Below are 14,392 nucleotides of genomic sequence, written 5' to 3' on the forward strand. Positions count from 1 at the left end.
GGAGCTCTCACTTTGGAGGTCTCGGGGCTGAGGAGGGGGCTCTGTTTTGGGGAAGCTCTGACTTCGGGAGTCTCAGGGCTCAGGGACAGGGCTCTGTTTTGGGGGAGCTCTGACTTTGGGGGTCTCAGGGCTGAAGGGGGGGGGCTCCGTGCGCCCCCGGCGGCGGCGAGCAGCGTGGCAGCCCGGGGATGCGGCAAAGGCCTGCGCATAAATTATGTTCATGACGCAGCAGCTAAAAAATCCCACCGAGGGAAAGAAAAAAATAAAAAAAAAAACACCAACCCCCCCCCCAAAACCCACCCCAACCTCCCCCTTTCCCCCCCAACACCTCCCTCCTCGGGGAGCTCCGGGCTCGGGCCGCCCCCCCCCCCCCCTTTTTATTTATTTATTTTTTTTTCCCTTTTTCCCCCCCCTCCAGCCTCCGGGCCCCGCTCGCCGCCTCCCTCCCCTTTGTGCCGCCGCCGCCGCCGCGATGAATTTTTAATTCTCGCCGGCAGCGGAGCGGGAGCGGGCGCGGGGCCGCGCGGAGCCCGCCGGTGAGTGCGGGGCCGGTGCGGGGCCGGGGCCGGGGCCGGGGCCGGGGCCGGGCGGGGGGCGGCGGGCCCCGCCGCGGTGAATATGCAATGCCGTAATTAGCATAATTTATATATTTATGATAAAGAGAGCCCGGTTGAGTTCGGGGGGGGGGGCGAAGCGGGGAAGGGGGGAGAGGCAGCGGGGCCGCGGAGCGCACGGAGGGGGGGCACGGGGGGGCGAGGGGAGGATGGGGAGGACGGGGGGGGCACGGGGGTCCCGGAGCTTGGGGTGCCCCCCTCCCCCCCCCCCGCACCCAGCAGGGAAAATGTGATCGTAGCGGGGTTAAGGGGGGGGACGGGAATAATTTGGGGCTGGGGGAGGTGGGGTTTGGGGGGGGCAGGAGAAAGAGGTCTAGGGATGAAGGGTGCTGCGAGGGGGGGGTGACACTGTTGGGGTCCTGGCGGTGCGGGGCAAAGGGACCCCCCCGGCTGGGAGGAATGGTGCCCCCCCACCTTGGGGTGCGGGTGCCGGGGGGTGCGGGTGCTTGGCAGGGATTTGGGAGCCCGGGGGCTCCGGGGGGGGAGCAGAGCCCGGGGGGGGGGGGGGCAGGGGGGAGATGCTGCACCTCGGGGAAGGATGGAGAGTACGGCCGGGGGGGGACAAGGACATTCGGGGGGGCTGTGGCATAGTGTGGGGCTGGGCACGGCATGCGGCAAGGTGGGGGGGCCACGTGTCCCTGCGGGGGGTTCCTTGCCCCGGGGACATCTCGCTGCTTGGGGGGGGGATGGCTCGTGCTGCTGCTCTGAGCCCCCCGCTTGCATTTTGGGGGGGGGGGGGGGCGGCACTTTCCCTGGTGCCGCAGAGCCCCAGCTGGCAGAGGTGCAGGGGATGGGGGGGCTGCCTCCCTCCTCGGCCCCCTCCCCATCCCATGCCACCATCATGGGCTCCGTCTTCACCCAGGAACCCCCCTTTACCCCCACACCCCAGTGAGGGACAGAGCACTGCCCCCCCCCATTACATTCCACAGGACCGTAGTGTTATTGGTTTTTTTTTTGGGTGTGCGTGGGGGGGCCCTGTCCCCGCCCAAACCCGCCGCGCCGTCCCTGCGAGATGTCCTGGGCCCCCCGGGTGCCTCTCGCGTTGGCAGCCCCGGGCGATCGATGCTGCGGTCGCTATTTTTGGGGGGAGCCAGATGGGAGCTTCGAATGCAGCGGCTTGGGAGACGGGAAATCTGTTCCTGGTTTTGCCACCCTCCTCTGGCATGACCTTGGGAGGTGAACTTAATCCCTCTCCTCCCCGTCGGCACAGCGGGAATAAAAATACTTTTCCCAGCTCTCCGGAGAAATGAGCGGATTCCTGGGAAGTCACCGCACGGCTGCTCCCGGTGCCGGGGTCTGTGCCGGGGGAACGGGGGATCCCCATCGTCCTCCGAGGTTTTATTTGGGGTCGGGACAGGTTTTTGCCCCCCAAACCCCGTGAAGGTGGGAAGCGAAGCGAAGGTGAAGTGATGCAACCAAGGTTGTGCAAGCCGTCAGTGGCGGAGGTGGGCGCAGCGCACAGGGCTGCCCCGCACCTTCCTGTGGGCATTTTAGGGCAATAGTGGCTGGAAAGGGTAAAAGCACAACACGGCCAGGAGAAAAATGTTTATTTTCAACAGTGCAAAGAGGATTTTGCAAATAATGGAGTTAAACCCCCAGCCTGGCAAGAAGCCCTGGTCAACTGATTTTGGGTGTTTCCCCTGCAAGGTCACCCGTGCTTGGGCTGGGGTCCCACAGCGCGCGGTGCCAGCACCGGGCACATCGCTGCGGGCCGATGCACAGCGCCCTCTCACTTTTGTGCTCCATCTCACACAGGTGTCTGCAAGCCAAAATGCAGCGCTGGGGCAAGGGGGTCCAGGCTGGGACGTGCAGGGGGCTCCATTTCAGCCTTGCAGTCCCCTCCCCAAGCTCGCTCCTGCCCTGGTGCCCGCGGGCATGCGGCTGAGCTCGGCTCGGCCCCGCTCGCTTCGCTTGATGAGCGTGGCTCCCGCTGGCTCCGAGCAGCCCCCGCGTCTTTTCGCTCGCCTTGGCAGGGCTCCCCTTGGGCTCGTCGATTCCTTTTCCCGGACTCGCCTTCAAGATTTGGCCGGCCCAAGCCCTGGCATGGGTTTTTTCCAGGAACGAGCTTGACTCACGCCGTGGATGAGTAACCGGGAGCGCCAGGGAGCTGCTCCAAAGCCCTCCCAGCAGAAGAAACCTCTGTCTTGAAGCCTTTGCGGCCTTCCACTTACGGCTGATGCCAGCTTTCCCTTAGAGCCCCAATCTCCAGGAATTTACAGCTGGCCGTAAAACTAAGCTCCCTGCTGCAGCCAGCCAGGCAGGGCTTGGACCAGGGACCAAGCAGCTGCTCCTGCAATGGGACATCAGCATTCTGCAGTCTTGTGCCAGGAGCCGAGGTCCTTGTGCGGTGCCACGCTGGGGTCTAGTGGCTGGCTTTGGGGTGAAATCATCTCAGCAACCTGGGAGTGCAAAGGGATGTGCCGGTGGCCTGAGCTCTGTGCGCCCAGGGGCCGTTTTACCATGACCGAGTGATGCCAGCAGGCTGTCCCGGAGTCCCTGCGGTGCCAAAAGGATGGGGCAGAAATCAGATTTGCATGCTCTCGCTGCTTAGTGGAAAGATTTTGATTAGGAGGCACGTGTTGTTAAGCACAACCGAAGGAATTAGAGGCTCATCTCCTCGGGCTCTGGGTCCCGTAAGCCTCTTTGCCCCGCCAGGTTGCATGAAGAAGCCGCACGCACGGCTCCGCGTTCAGGTCCGGCAGCGTGATGCTGCGGGGCTGAGCCCAGGGCTGCCGGAGCTCACCGTGTTGGCTCGGCTGCAGGAATGCTCCCGGCAGCTCCGAGCAGCCTATTTTTGTCGGGAAATGGACGGGTTTGAGATCTGCAAGCTAGTTTATGGCAGGGGGCACATCTCATCCCCTGCCTCAGTTTCCCCATCGGTAGCCGTGGCTGGGCGCGCTGCCCACAGGACTCAGAGGTGGTTTGCGAGGTGTGCTGGGAGCCTCGGGACGGTGCCTCTGGGGTGCCAGCAGATGTTTGGGCTTCAAAGAGAAAACCCAAGTGGCCATACTGTGAAAACCAAAGAGCTGGCGCAGATTTTGAGGGCTGGATTTCCTCTTTGCGAAGGCCAGCGGTCGCACAGCACATCCTCTGAGAATAAACAGCGGGTCAGCCTCGCACTGACACGTCTTAGGGGCCATAAACTTCAAGAAAGGGTAAAAAGGCACTTTGAGTCCTGCACTTGCCAGTGGGACTTTGGGTGGCTTTTAGGGCTCGCCCACCTGTGGCGGGGCCTTTCCCCGGCTGCTGCTTATGGAGCATGGAAAGTCCCGAGCCTCGGGCAGGAATGGCCATCCAAAGGAATTAATCTGGGGTAACGATAGCGAGTAATTAGTGAGCTGTAACCGTGTCCAGAATGTCTTCTGTATGGACCGGCCCTAATTAACCTCCGAGGGTTTCTCACCTGTGGCAAGTTTGTTCAAACTTAGATTTCTGCCCACTTGAGATCCAAGTGGCTACATTTCTGACTCATCAACGCTTGTAATTAACATGGCAATTATATTCACAGTGAGACTCAGAGCATCTTAAATTATCCTCTCCTTTTTTTCCCTCTCTTTTTTTTTTAATATTATTATTATTTTGTGCATTTCATTTCCTTGTCGCCATCTGTTGCGAAATGGCTGTCTTCTTGCTGCGTGCACTTAACACCACCATCTGGACAAATTATTTGTCCCATTAATTGCGAAAAATGTGTGAAGAAGGAAAATGAAATGGTACTGCCGACCTGCAGAAGGGCTGCTGGAGGAGAAGCAGCCCGCTCCCAAACCCGAAGCGCGCCGCCAAACCGCGCCGAGCCTGACGTGATGAAATGTCTGTTTAATCGTCTAGCGCACTAATTGGTCTCTTTGCACAGCACCGAGGAAAAAAAAAATCTCTCTCTCCTCTTCTCTCTGTGTTATTTGAGTCTTCCCCCGCGGGGCAAGCCTGAGCGGATCGAAGTCCCTCGCTGCGATAAATGCGGCGGTTGGCGCGCGGGCGCGATGCCCTCCGCGGCCTCTCGCTGCTCCGGCCGTGCTGGGAGAAACCCGCGGCTGGGAGAGCGGCTCCTGGCCTCGCCTCACCTTGTGGGGCCAGGGGCTTGGATGGGTGGAAACGAGCCCTGGTGCTTGCGGGGGGGTCCCTGCATCGCAACCCCCCGAGTCCCCGAAGGAGGCGAATTCATGCGTTAGCTTTTAGCTACTGCGTGTGCTGGGGACGGTTCGCTTCTTCGGCTCGGGGCTCCTTGTCCCGGGGGATTAGCCTCCCCTCCAGCCCTGCTTTCTCTCTCCCCACAGCCGACTGCGCGAACCCGGAGCGCTGCCCCGAGGACCAGCCCCGAGCCCCTCCAGGAGCCCGACTGCACCCCGAGCAAACCGTGAGTGAGCGCCCGGGGCTGCCCCGAGACCCCTCCGTTGGGGCACGCTCGCTCCGGGGGCTTCATCCGTGCCCTGCCTGCAGTGCCCTGGGGGCGTTTGGGGATTCTGGCCGTTCCCTGGCTGTTAGGAAGGGTTCCCCCACAGACCATGCGGCCCCTGGGGCACCCCGTCCCTCTCCATCACGGTGTTGAAGCAGCCCAAAAAGTGGGGTGCTACGCACCCTTGGGGTCTGGAGATGGACGGGCTGGCCTGGGGGCTGCCTGGCTCCTCTCCTGGGGCGCCCCGCTGTCCGTCTGTCCGTCTGTCTGTCCAGCAGCTGCTTACACACACCCTGTGTAAAGCTATAGAGAGCTGAGCTTCTTGGGTTTCGCCTCACCTAACTGGGGCGCCCCGCTGTGCCGGCGTCCCCTTCCATAAAGGCAGCCCCGGTGCCCCCATCTGGGGACACCAATGTGGCAGGCGTTCAGGGACACGGTGACGTCCCAGGCAGGGAGGGGACGGGACGGGACCAAGGACCTTCCCCACCTCCTGCAGACCCAGCTGCTGGACGGAGCTGCCCCGTGCTGGGCGATGCCGGGCGCTTAACACGAGGGCACAAAGGCTGCCCTGTTGGTGCCAGGACACGGGCCGGGTGACACAGAGGCGACGTATCGCGATATGCAGCACCCAGACTGCAGCCGGTGGGGGGAATTCAGCAACAGGCAGGGCAGAGCCCCCCGACCAGCGCCTGCCACCCGCTGCGAGTTTTCCTTCTCCCTCTCGCCCGGCACGAAGCGGGACTCTTCACGCCTCGGGTCCGCCGGTTTTCCTCCCTGCCTGCCCCTTGCAGGCAGCACAGGCGTCCCCTGCTCCGGCTTCCTTGCCACTCGCCCAGCTCTGGCTGCCGGGGAGCTCATTAACTTTTAATAACGCCAGCTGCCTGCGTAAGCCGCTAGCTCGTCCCTCGCTCTGCTCTCTGTTGCACCAGAATAAATTGTTAATTAAACCGCGCGCTGGCATCCCAAGGTGTTTGTGTGCTCTGAAGCCAGGTTTAAAAATTCGCAGCGGGTACCAGGGAGCAGTCACGGGCTGCGGGGACGCCCTCGCCGAATCCGGCCACGGGGCTGAAACTTTGCAGCCCCCCGGTCCCGGGCGAGGTTTGGGATGAGCCCAGCAGGACCAAGGCAGGGGCAGGCGGCTGCCGAGCCCCGTCCCGGTGCTCTGCTGGGACCCCCAGCATCGTTTGGCTGCAGACAATAAATGATGAGCGGTGTTTGAAAAGGGAGCATCTCACTCAGGGAGTGAGATGCTCGGCCCCTGTTGAGTTTCAAATGAGAATTTGGCTCTTAATTCAATTTGGGCCCCCTTGTAGTGGCGGGATCCAAGTGATGGTGTTTAGGAACCGCAGACAAATGCCGGCCCCGGCTCAGGACGCACTCCGCGAGGCAGAGACAGAATTGGGCCCAGGGCAGAGGGAGCTGCAGGGCCCAGCGTTTTGGGGCATTTTGGGCAGGGAGAGCTGGGGTCTGGCTGCACCCACCAGGATAAACACGCCCCAGGCGCCCGCACAGCTCCACAAACAAGGACACCTTCGCACATGCATCAAGTAATTTTGAATGTCATCCAGGCTGGCTGGTTAAATGCGTCCCAGAGACATTCCTAATAAAAAATTCATAAGCCTCTTATAAAGGCAATTATGCTCCTGTAAGGCGGCAAGGGGACACTACGTGACCAAACGGGATAATGAGGGGCGTTGGGGGAGGACGAGCCACCTTCCAACAGGTGTGCCGAGCCCCTTCCATCGGGAGCGACTCATTTCACCCCCCAGAAAACATCAGCCGAAGCACCCCAGCGACCCGGGTCCCCTTGGGACGGAGCAGGTCGAGGCTCCTGCTGCTGGCGTTCCGCATCAGGGGCTTGGGAGAGCCGGGGGGTGTCACCGAGGCCCCTGGGGACCTGCTCTGTGCCCGAGCAGCCACGGTTCACGGCTGCTTTTTCAGGGTTTTTGAAAGGGGCTGCAGGAATCGCATCCTCATCTCCCCAAGCGAAGTGGGAGAGGAGAGGGGAAGAGGCTTGCCCCTCGGAGCAAGTTTTCTTGCTTTGCTCGCAGTGTGTTTGACCCTCACCAAACAAACTGGGTTGGCCCCACGTCCCCAACCCCTCTGGGGGGACACGGACTCTTCCGCAGCCTCCTGCTGGGGACGGGGTGCTCGGAGGGCCCCCCCAGGCTCATGCATCCCCCTGGAGCAGGGCAGGGGGGTGTCAGCAAGCCCTGCAAGACCCCGAGCCCCAGCCAGGGCTGGTAAAGAGCTGGTAAAATGGGAGGCCGGACGGGCAGGGCGGCGGGGGGAGCCTCCGGGCACGCTCGGTTCCCGGTGCATGGCCCCGCGGCACCCGGTGGCTCGGGGACAAACACCGGTGTCCCTCGCTTGCAGCATGAGGAAGGTCTGAGCCGGCTCCCCCTGCCCTCTCCCGCCTCCCCGGGGACGCCATGGACCCCGAAGCCGTGCAGACCCAGGAGGCCCCGCTGACGGTCAACGAGCAGGTAGGGGCACCCCGCGTCCCGGCACGGGGCACGCAGGGCGAGGCAGGGGGGCAGCGGCTGCAGGAAACCTCTGCTCCTTGCCTCGGCTGCCCACAGCCCTAGGAGCTGCCGTCGGTTGCTTTCGCATCCAGAGGAGCAAAACTCCAGCCAGGGGAGCAAAACTGCCCTGGGCTCCAAAAACTTGCAGGGAGTTTTGCCGGTTTGCTGGCTTTTAGCAGCAAATACCGGCTCTGCTGGGGCTGCCACGGCCGTTGCCAGCCGTGTTTTACCACTACAGACGTCACCCTCCGATGCACAGGGAGCTGGGCTTAATTACGGGGGAGCCCTGAAGCTGCTGATTAACTCAAGCAGCGAGGTGCTGGCCCGGACCCCTCTGTGCTGGGGTGGCGTTCACCCCCTGCACACCCCTTCTCGAGGGGATGGGGGGCTCTGCATGCTCTGTTTTAGGGGTACCGTGGGACGGGGGGAGCCCAGCAGCCGTCGCTCTGCGCTGGGGCGTGGGGGCCAGCCCCCGGCACTGACGGACGTTTGGGGACGCGTTCGCAGGTCATTGTCATGTCCAGCCACGAGACGATCCGCGTGCTGGAGGTCGGCGTGGACGCCCCGCCGCCGGCCGAGGAGGACGGGAAACCTTTGGAGATGCCACCCGGGGAGGGTGCACGGGGCTCCCCGCGAGGGAGCGGCGACCCGGGCAGAGAGGACGTGCCGCCCAGCGCCGAGACCTCGTGCAGCGCCGAGGCGGCCGGTGAGATGCTTTCCTGCCCCGGCTCCTTCCCTGGGCTGCCCTGCTCCTGCTGGCCCTGCAGGCAGGTTGGGCTCCGGGGCGCTCGGTCGGACGAGCAGCCCCCGTCCCTTGCTCCGGAGCATCCCCGTGCCGAGCTCCGTTAGGGTTCAGCAAACCAATTCCTCCTCCGGCAGCTGGGAGGGGGAAGCATCCTGCGCTCAGAGCAGCGCTTAGACCCGGGCTTAGAACCACTTAGATTTTGCTACAAAAAAAGAAATTTAAATAGGCTTTTTTAAAAAAAACTTCACGGACCTGTAGCTATTTCTGGGCAGCGACCCAAATCTGAGAAATGCCTGGCTCGTAGATGAGAGAAGTATTTATTTGGTAAAAGTTTTTCTGCCGAAGGAGAAGACAAGAAAAGGGTGTCTTTCTTTTTACAAAAATAGAAGAGGATTATGTGGATTTTGTACCCAAGGGCTGCCGTTATTAGAAGTTGAGCAGAATAAATACAAGAGGTTGCTCAAAAAATAAATAGGTCTTTCAAAAGTAATAAATAAGGATTAGGAGCAAGGTTTCCTCTTACCTGGATGTTAATGATAACTTAGAAATATTAATATCTCCTGTGCAGTTGGGCGGAGGGTTGAAAATCACAAATGAAAATTAGCTAAAACAGCTTTAGCAGAAGAACGCAAGATTTCACTCGTGCAGAGAATTGCGTCCATTTTCTGGAAACTTTTTTTTTTGTTACAAAACTTCCACCTCCCCAGGGTGCCCCCGTTGGGTGCTGGCACCGCTGCAGCTGCTGCTGATTTGGGCTGGTGGGGGCACAGGTGCAGCGTGCACCCCCCCCTGGATCTCCTAACCCCTTCCTTCCCCCTCCTTGGATCCCTGCCCTGAACATCCCATAATAAGCCCCAAACTCCCTTTTCCTGCATCTCATAACCAAGGTGACGACCCCCCCAAATCCCAAGGGGGGACTGGGGGGCTGCAGTGCTGCTCCGGTGCTGCCCCAGCACCATCCCAGGGGGGACGGGGGCAGCCCTGGGAGGGACGCTCGTCCCCGGGGGGGGGGTTGTGGCTGTGATTTGGGTCCCCCCCTTACCCCAGCGCCTCTCGAACCCTCTCCTCTGCCCCCCCCCCAAGGCAAAACCAAGCCGGCGGCCGGAGCGTCCCCCAGCAGCGTCCCCCCCGGCGGCACCTTCGGCCACGCCGCCAGCCAGCAGCCGCAGCCCTTGGCCCCGCTGGCCGCCCCGCAGGTAACTACCCTGGGGGGGCCATGGGATGGGGCTGGGGCACTGGGGGGGTGGAGTGGGGGGAGCACGGCTGCTTGCAGGGGACCCCGGGGGGGGGGCAGGGACCTGGGGCCTGTTGGGGGGGGGGGGGGGGGCATCTGTTGGTGGTGGGCACCCGGGGCAGCGACGGCGGCTGGTGGCACGGGGCGCAGGAGCTGCCTCCCGGACCACGCCGCCATCCCTCCGCTCGGCGCCCTCGCCGCCCGAGGTGCTGCCAGAGCCACGGCCGTGGTGGTGGTGGCGGGGGGGGGGGGGGGGGGGGGGGGGGGGGCATCCCCCCCTCGGGTGGGCCGTGGGGGGCTCCGCGGAGCTGGGAACCCAGCTGCTGAGATGGGAGGGACCCCGGGCCAGCTGCGCGCCCCTTTGCAAAGACTGTGCTCGCTCTTGCCTCGCTGATGCTGTCTGCAGTGGCGTTGATTTTTGTTCTTTTTTAAATCTTGTTTGCTTTTGCAGGTCTTGACTCAGGAAAACTTAGCAACAGTTGTGACAGGAGTAATGGTTCCAGCAGGGACAGTTACTCAACCTCTTCTTATCCCCATCAGTATTGCAGGTCAAGTGGCAGGTCAGCAGGGGCTGGCTGTGTGGACATTTCCTACAGCAACGGTCGCTGCCCTTCCCGGACTGACGGCTGCTTCTCCTACAGGGGGAATTTTCAAACCACCTATAGCCAATCTGCAAGGTAACCGGTGCTCTTCTGCTTTGCAGCATCCTTAATTGCACGCCTGGTCCTCCCCGGCTTGTTGCCGAACCGAGGCCGTCCTCTCCAGGAGGGGTCTGAAACGGTGTTTAATCGCGGGCGCTGGAAGAAGCAGGGTTTGTCGCGACCCCCCCGAGGCCGAAAGGTGCTGGGAGCGTCGGAGAGGGGCGGCGAGAGGGAGGGAGGAAGGAGACGGCGCGAGGGAGGAAGGCAGCGGTGAGGGGGAGGAAGGCAGCGGCGGGGGGGGAGGAAGGCAGCGACGGGGGGGAGATGAGGGTACAGGGACAGTGCTCGGGGTCTGGGGTCCGGGGCAGGTTTGGGGCTGCGGCCATGTCACGCCGCTGCAGCGGGTGCAGGTCTGCAAGGGCTGAGAGCCTCCCCAAGGGGCAGCACCGCAGGCGCTCTGTGGTGCCCAGGAAGGATTTGTGCCCTTCTCCAGCAGGGAATTGCCTCCTCCGAGCTCCCTGCGGAGCCGGGGGGAGAAAGCCTTGTCTGGATCCATCCCCAGCTGGGATGGGGGCCCTGGGCTGCCCGCTCTGTTTGGATTAACCCAGTCCTTCAGGGGGCAGGATGCATCCTGCAGCTCAGCCCTGCCTGGTGCACGGCTGCCGGGAGCTCCTTTGGGACGTGCGAGCGCACGGAGGCGCCACGGGCGATGCGGTGCCCTTTGGGAGGGGGCCGACAGGGGACCCACCGAGCCTCGGGTCTCATCCTGGAGCCTCCCCGACGTCCCCTGCTCTCCCCAGCTCACGCTCTCTCCATCTCTTTGCAGCCGCCGCCGTCCTCAACACCGCGATCCCGGCGCCGGTGCAGCCTGCCCAGCCGCTGCCGGCTGCGGTCCAGCCCCGGCCCCCCCTCCAGCCACAGAGCGTGTTCCCCCCGGCGCCTGCCGTGCCCAGCCAGCCCCCCATCCTGCCACAGCCCGCTGCAGCGCCCACACCGCCCGTGGCGAAGCCGCTTGAGCCGCAGACCCAGATCGCAGTGCAGCCCGCGGGATTTGCCTTTAACCCTGGCATAGTAAGGAGCCGGGCAGCCCCAATCCCGCGCCCGCTCCCCTTTCCCTGCACCAGATCCCCGGCCTCAGTTTCCCCATCCCTGATGGATGCTCATCCCTCTCCGGTGACCACACGGGCAGCCCAGCGAGTGGCTTAGGAAAAAAACCCTCATGATAAAGGACTCAGAGTGACCGCTTCCCATCACGGCAGCAAGGCGGGGGCCGCCCTGCCACAGGGGGGGACGCAGTGACCCCGGGATGAGCAGTGGCCGTGCCGGCGGGGATGACGAGCAGCCCCGTGCACCCGTCCCTAACCCCTGCCTTTCGGTTCTCCGCAGATCAGCGCCGCCTCCCTGGGGGGGCAAACGCAGCTCCTCAGCTCCCTGGCAGCCGCCCCCGTGATCGCCAACACCATCTCCAGCGTGCAGGGCATCACGGGGCAGATCCTGACCAACGCCCAGGGCCAGGTACTGCCGGGGATGGGGAGGGGGGGTCCCCAAGGTACCCCCCACAAAAGTGGTGCTGCGGCTCTGGGAAGGGCGCTGGAAGGACGTGCCCCCACAGCCCCCGCTCTCCTCCCTTGCGCAGGTGATCGGGACCCTGCCGTGGGTGGTGAACCCCCCCGGCATCGCGGCGGCCAGCCCGGTGCCGGCCCCGAACCTGCAGGTACAGGCGGTGACGCCCCAGCTGCTGCTCAATGCCCAGGGCCAGGTGATCGCCACGCTGGCCAGCGGCACCATCCAAGCGGCCACCATCAAGAAAAGCGGCCCCCCCGAGCCTCCCACCAAGAGCGAGGTGAGATGGGGCCGCGCCGCTTGGGGACAACGCGAGCATCCTCGGGACGTGGCCCGGCCCCGTAGGGATGCTGCACATCCCGCTCGTGGGCTGCATTTCCCAACTGGGATGGGGACGCTTGGTGTCCCCATCTGGCTCTGGTGCCAGCAGAGGTGACAGCCACCCCCAAACTGCCCCACGGCGCCTCGCCTCCCCCCTGCACGCGGTGGGCTGCCGGGATGCGGTACAGAACCAGGTGGGCTCTGTACTGGGTGGCTCCCTCCTCCTTTCCCAACCCCGTTTCACCCCACCCCAAGCCAAAGCAGCACAGTGGCCGCTCATTTAACCGCACGGATCGAGCCCGCGGCCGGCCAGCCACAGGGACACGGTGCGGGATCGGGGACACGGTGCTGGATCGGGGACCCCTGCCGGGTGCTGGCTGGGGTGCCAGCCCCGCTGCTGACCCTCGCTGCCCACCCAGGTGCAGCCCATCCAGCCGGCCCCGGCTCTGCCCCAGCCAGCCGTGGTCATCGCCAACCCTGCGCCGGCAGCGAAGGCGGCCTCGGCGCCCGTCCCCATCACCTGCTCCGAGACGCCCACCGTCAGCCAGCTGGTGGCCAGTGAGTTGCCCTGCCCTCCTCTGGGGGGGGAGAGGGATGGGGGGGACCGGATTTGGGCTTCCCCACGAGGGGAGAGGAGCCCCGGGGGGTCGCCGCCAGCCGCCCTTGATGCCGCCCCTCCGCTCGCAGAGCCCCAGGCCCCCAACAGCGGCGTGGAGGAGGACGGCATCAACCTGGAGGAGATCCGGGAGTTCGCCAAGAACTTCAAGATCCGGCGCCTGTCCCTCGGCCTGACGCAGACCCAGGTGGGGCAGGCCCTGACAGCCACCGAGGGCCCTGCCTACAGCCAGTCGGCCATCTGCAGGTACCGGCGCGGGGCCGGGGATGCCGTGGGGCGTAGGCAGCGCGTCTCCTGCTGCTGGAGGAGGAGGAGAGGTGGCGAGGAGGGAGGTCGGGATGAGGCAGCATCCCTGCCAGGGAAACACCTCCTGGTCCCGGTGTCGTGGGGTGCCGCAGGGCTTCCCCTCGCCCCCGCCACATGCTCAGCGTCCCGTGGTCCGTGTTGTCCCCGCAGGTTCGAGAAGCTCGACATCACCCCCAAGAGCGCCCAGAAGCTGAAGCCGGTGCTGGAGAAGTGGCTGAGCGAGGCCGAGCTGCGCAACCAGGAGGGGCAGCAGAACCTGATGGAGTTCGTGGGCGGCGAGCCCTCCAAGAAGCGCAAGCGCCGGACGTCCTTCACGCCGCAGGCCATCGAGGCGCTCAACGCCTACTTCGAGAAGAACGCGCTGCCCACCGGCCAGGAGATCACCGAGATCGCCAAGGAGCTCAACTACGACCGCGAAGTCGTCCGCGTGTGGTTCTGCAACCGCCGACAGACGCTCAAAAACACCAGCAAACTCAACGTCTTTCAGATCCCCTAAGGAAAGGGGCTGGGGGGGCCCCCCATGCCCAGACGCCCTCCCCGAGCCCCCCCCCCCCCCCCCAGCCTCCTGCCATCAGCACTTTGTGACCGACTTTCCCCGGCCCCTGCCCCTCTGCCCGGCTCCAGCGGGGTGCTCGGGTCCCCCCCGAACCGTGCGCGTAGGTGTCCGTGCCCCCCTCCCACCCCACACGTGGCCCAACCGTGTTCGCATCCCGTGTCGCGCGTGCCTCGTCGTCCTGTAACGTGCGTGGTGCCGGACCCCCGCCTGCACTCACCGTGTCTCCCGACTCCCCCTGGGTGAGGGGGGGCCGCCCTCCCCGCCCTTCTGTGTCAGGTCTCCCCCCCCCTCCAGGAGTGATTTTTCATTTTTTGGGCCGTTTTCTCCCTTCTCCGCGACTTCTCTGTGTTCCCAAGGTAGCGTTAAGGCCCGGTAGTGTCACGGCTCGGTAGCGGTGAGCCCCGGTTTAGTTTCACCCCCTTTTATTTCATCGCCCCCCCCAGTTCCCAGCCCTCTCCCCCTGCCGATGCGAGGAGGCTCGGAGCAAACAGAGCCGCGTGAACCTGAAAACGAAGGTGTCGAGACACCGAGGCCTTGGGAGGTGCTGCTTGACCTAAATAAGGGTGGCCTCGTGCCCCTGCCCCTCTGTCCCCGTGGGCACATTGCACTACAGGGGGGGGGGGGGACCGTGCAGGGTTAGCAGAAGGCAGAGCGAGCTGGGAGGAGGATTTGGGGGTCCTGCGGCAGGGGGAGCGCCCCCTCTGAGCCCCCCATGAGCCTGGGGATGGATGGACAGACGGGGACGGACGGACGGACGGACGGACGGGGAGCGTGGTGGGAGGGACGGCCCCACCGGGGCCACGGCAGCCTGATGCACTTGATGTAGTGGTGTGAAATAAACAGTATTTTTCTTTTTTCTTTTCCTTTTCCCGTTCTTT

General features: G+C 63.9%; 1 protein-coding gene across 2 annotated transcripts; it reads left to right on the top strand.

Annotated features, from left to right (window-relative positions):
• Positions 1 to 403: 403 nt before the first annotated feature.
• Positions 404 to 14,372, top strand: POU6F1 (POU class 6 homeobox 1). 2 transcript variants are annotated; one of them, XM_040539725.1, is made up of 12 exons: positions 414 to 536; positions 4,889 to 4,968; positions 7,384 to 7,493; positions 8,040 to 8,238; positions 9,361 to 9,473; positions 9,963 to 10,188; positions 10,979 to 11,223; positions 11,539 to 11,667; positions 11,789 to 11,995; positions 12,456 to 12,594; positions 12,724 to 12,898; positions 13,109 to 14,372. In XM_040539725.1, exons 3-12 carry the CDS (start codon positions 7,440 to 7,442, stop codon positions 13,452 to 13,454), a joined length of 1,833 nt encoding a protein of 610 aa, XP_040395659.1. In that variant the 5' UTR covers positions 414 to 536; positions 4,889 to 4,968; positions 7,384 to 7,439; the 3' UTR covers positions 13,455 to 14,372. The 2 variants fall into 2 exon arrangements, with proteins under 2 accessions (XP_040395660.1, XP_040395659.1); XM_040539726.1 differs by lacking the exon at positions 4,889 to 4,968 and having other exon boundaries at positions 404 to 536.
• The last annotated feature ends 20 nt before the right edge of the window (positions 14,373 to 14,392 follow it).

Source organism: Cygnus olor, chromosome 29 (assembly GCF_009769625.2).
Source record: "Cygnus olor isolate bCygOlo1 chromosome 29, bCygOlo1.pri.v2, whole genome shotgun sequence".
Classification (NCBI taxonomy): domain Eukaryota; kingdom Metazoa; phylum Chordata; class Aves; order Anseriformes; family Anatidae; genus Cygnus; species Cygnus olor.